The 2,503-nt window shown below is 33.2% G+C and overlaps 1 protein-coding gene across 1 annotated transcript in view; it reads left to right on the forward strand.

Annotated features, from left to right (window-relative positions):
- The first annotated feature begins 1,325 nt into the window (after positions 1–1,325).
- The window catches only part of LOC106871062 (zinc finger MYND domain-containing protein 10), a 27,694-nt gene continuing 26,516 nt past the window's right edge, over positions 1,326–2,503 (forward strand). The window contains exon 1 of the mRNA XM_014917327.2: positions 1,326–1,554. Within this exon, the coding sequence (XP_014772813.1) occupies positions 1,451–1,554 (104 nt within the window). The 5' untranslated portion in view covers positions 1,326–1,450. The remainder of the gene's footprint in view (positions 1,555–2,503) is intronic.

Raw genomic sequence — 2,503 nt, forward strand, 5'->3', positions numbered from 1 at the left:
GGTACCCTCCCAGCAGTATACTGGATAGATACTATCCCTTAGTGGGTTGAACCCCCAACCCCTAACTCTCTCACATTATATATATGTATATATATATATATATATATATATATATATATAAAGAGAGAGAGAGAGAGAGAGAGAGAAACAGCAGGGTAAAGATGGTGGCAAAATGCTGGGTATACTCACAAGGGATGGGGATCAGAATACAAATGGGATTGTTAAGTAAAGGAAAAGAGAGATTTATTACATCCACAAAATTAGAAAATGTTTTGTTCATCAATTTCTATTTCAGAACAAGAATTTTTGGCTTGACTTAAAATGTCTAAGGTAGATGTGACTGATGAAACCAAATCAGGTCAAAACATTGTTTCTGGTGATTCACTGCTGTTTCCAGCTAAGTCCTATGTTTTTAACACAAATATTCACTTTCCTTTGATGATGGTGGTGTCCATATAAAATTTTTGAAACATCAATCAATGATGTCTGCTGTTCGCTAATGAAACTTCAATTAATGATGTCCACTGTTTAAGGGTTAAGGGTCACCTAGCTCGTAGATGCTGAGACTTTCAATTTGTATCCCTAACAGCATTAAAGGTATGTTCAATAAAATGTTGGGAAGAGTAAAGATACCTAACAACTTGGGAAAGTAGCAACATGACATGTTTTGAAATAAAGGTCAGTTTTGACTCTGTCATCATTGTTCATGTTTATTATCTTACTGACATGATCAGAGTCCGTTTTAACCATGCAGTGTTGTTTATTCTTATTGAAACAAAGATTGTTGAGCAACTCAAGGAAGGAAGTTCATCTACTTCAGATTAATGAATCTATTATTCTGATCTCCACTGAGTTTGAGGAGATATTCTAAGATTATTCATAAGATATTGTGAAGTGAGTAAAGTTATTTATCAAGACCTTGACTGTTAAAAACTTAGTTTGTCGATAGAATCAAACATTTTTTTACAATTCAAGTCGTGTTTATTAAGGCAACGTAACTAGCAGAAAATATCAACTCTATTTCTTCCTTGTTTGGAGGATCTGTTCAATTTGGAAGTTATTTAGTATCATTGCATGTACAACCAATGCACCAAAAAATATCAGCGATACATAAAATCAAAGTTTTAATATCATGGGATTTTTATGAACTAAAAGTCATTATGATCTCGAAAGTCCAACAGAATATCAATCAGAGCAATAAACCAAAGACCACTGCTTTAAATGGTAAAAAAAACAAAAAAACTGTCTCGCCTGCAATTCTGCTGACTGGATAAGGGAGATAACGCAGAGTATATTGATGACAGTTGTTTCCCCTTAAACATGAATAGACACGTTTATTTAATTTTTTCTCTTTTCTTAACTCTTATGTAGAGCGTTGCCACTGACAACAGTGAAAAATTTTCACCGGCTGCAGAGTTACAATTTATTTTAGGGTTGTTGACACCACTTGATGACAATGTCTTTCTCTACAAATACAAGGCTAAGTCCATCTGAAGCTGAAATGTTTGTAGATTCTCTAAAGGTGTTTGATGTTGCCAGTGTTGGCAGTCCTGAGTAAGTATAACAAGCTCCGTGTATGTCCCATTCATACAATCTTACGTACAGTTGTCGTTGATGTGGGATAGGTTAGATGTGAATAAAGCTTTTATTTTGCAAATTTACTATATAGATCAAACACATATCATTCGGGACGTAACTGGGAGCAAATAATAATAATAATTGTTGGACTGGGTAAAAAATATGTACACATATATAAGGTAGTTGTCTGATTAGAACAAAAAGTAGTCTAGAGAATAAAATAACGAACAAATCTATCTTGATGCAGACATGGCATCGTGGCTTAGTAACTTACTTTACAACCACATGACTCTGGGTTCGATCTCATTACGCGGCAAGTGCCTTCTATTACATCCTTGTGTTAACCCTTTAACTGCGAAATTAAATTTCATGGTTGTTTTTGAAATGATACTAAATAACTTCCAAATTGAACAGATCCTCTAAACAAGGAAGAAATAGAGTTGATATTTTCTGCTAGTTACTTTGCCTTAATAAACACGACATATCTCAAAAGAAAATAGTTTCAAACATAACATTCCTCAGCAAAAGATATATTGGTATTGCTTTTCTCAGTAAAATGGTTAAAAAACGTAGTGAGCGGAATTTCGTAGAGAGAAGCTCTTTAAAAGTGTGTTGTATCTATAACTAACAACCCATACTGGGATCCACATTTTTACATTATAATTTTTTTTTTTTGTTTTGTCTAGGGAGAGTCATACTGCCTTAACATCTAACACACACATCGTTTCAATTTCCACTCATTTAAATTGAACCTGTGAGTGTGTTAGATATTAAAGCAGTATGACTCCCTAGACACAACAAAATTTGTTTGAACACACAAATTTACGTAAAGAATCTTGCAAACCAGATACATAAACGAAGTATATATATATATATATATTTTTTTTTTTTTGTTGTAAATAGTTTATCACCATAGTAACAAAAA

The sequence above is a fragment of the Octopus bimaculoides genome, chromosome 5 (genome assembly GCF_001194135.2).
Source record: "Octopus bimaculoides isolate UCB-OBI-ISO-001 chromosome 5, ASM119413v2, whole genome shotgun sequence".
Taxonomy (NCBI): domain Eukaryota; kingdom Metazoa; phylum Mollusca; class Cephalopoda; order Octopoda; family Octopodidae; genus Octopus; species Octopus bimaculoides.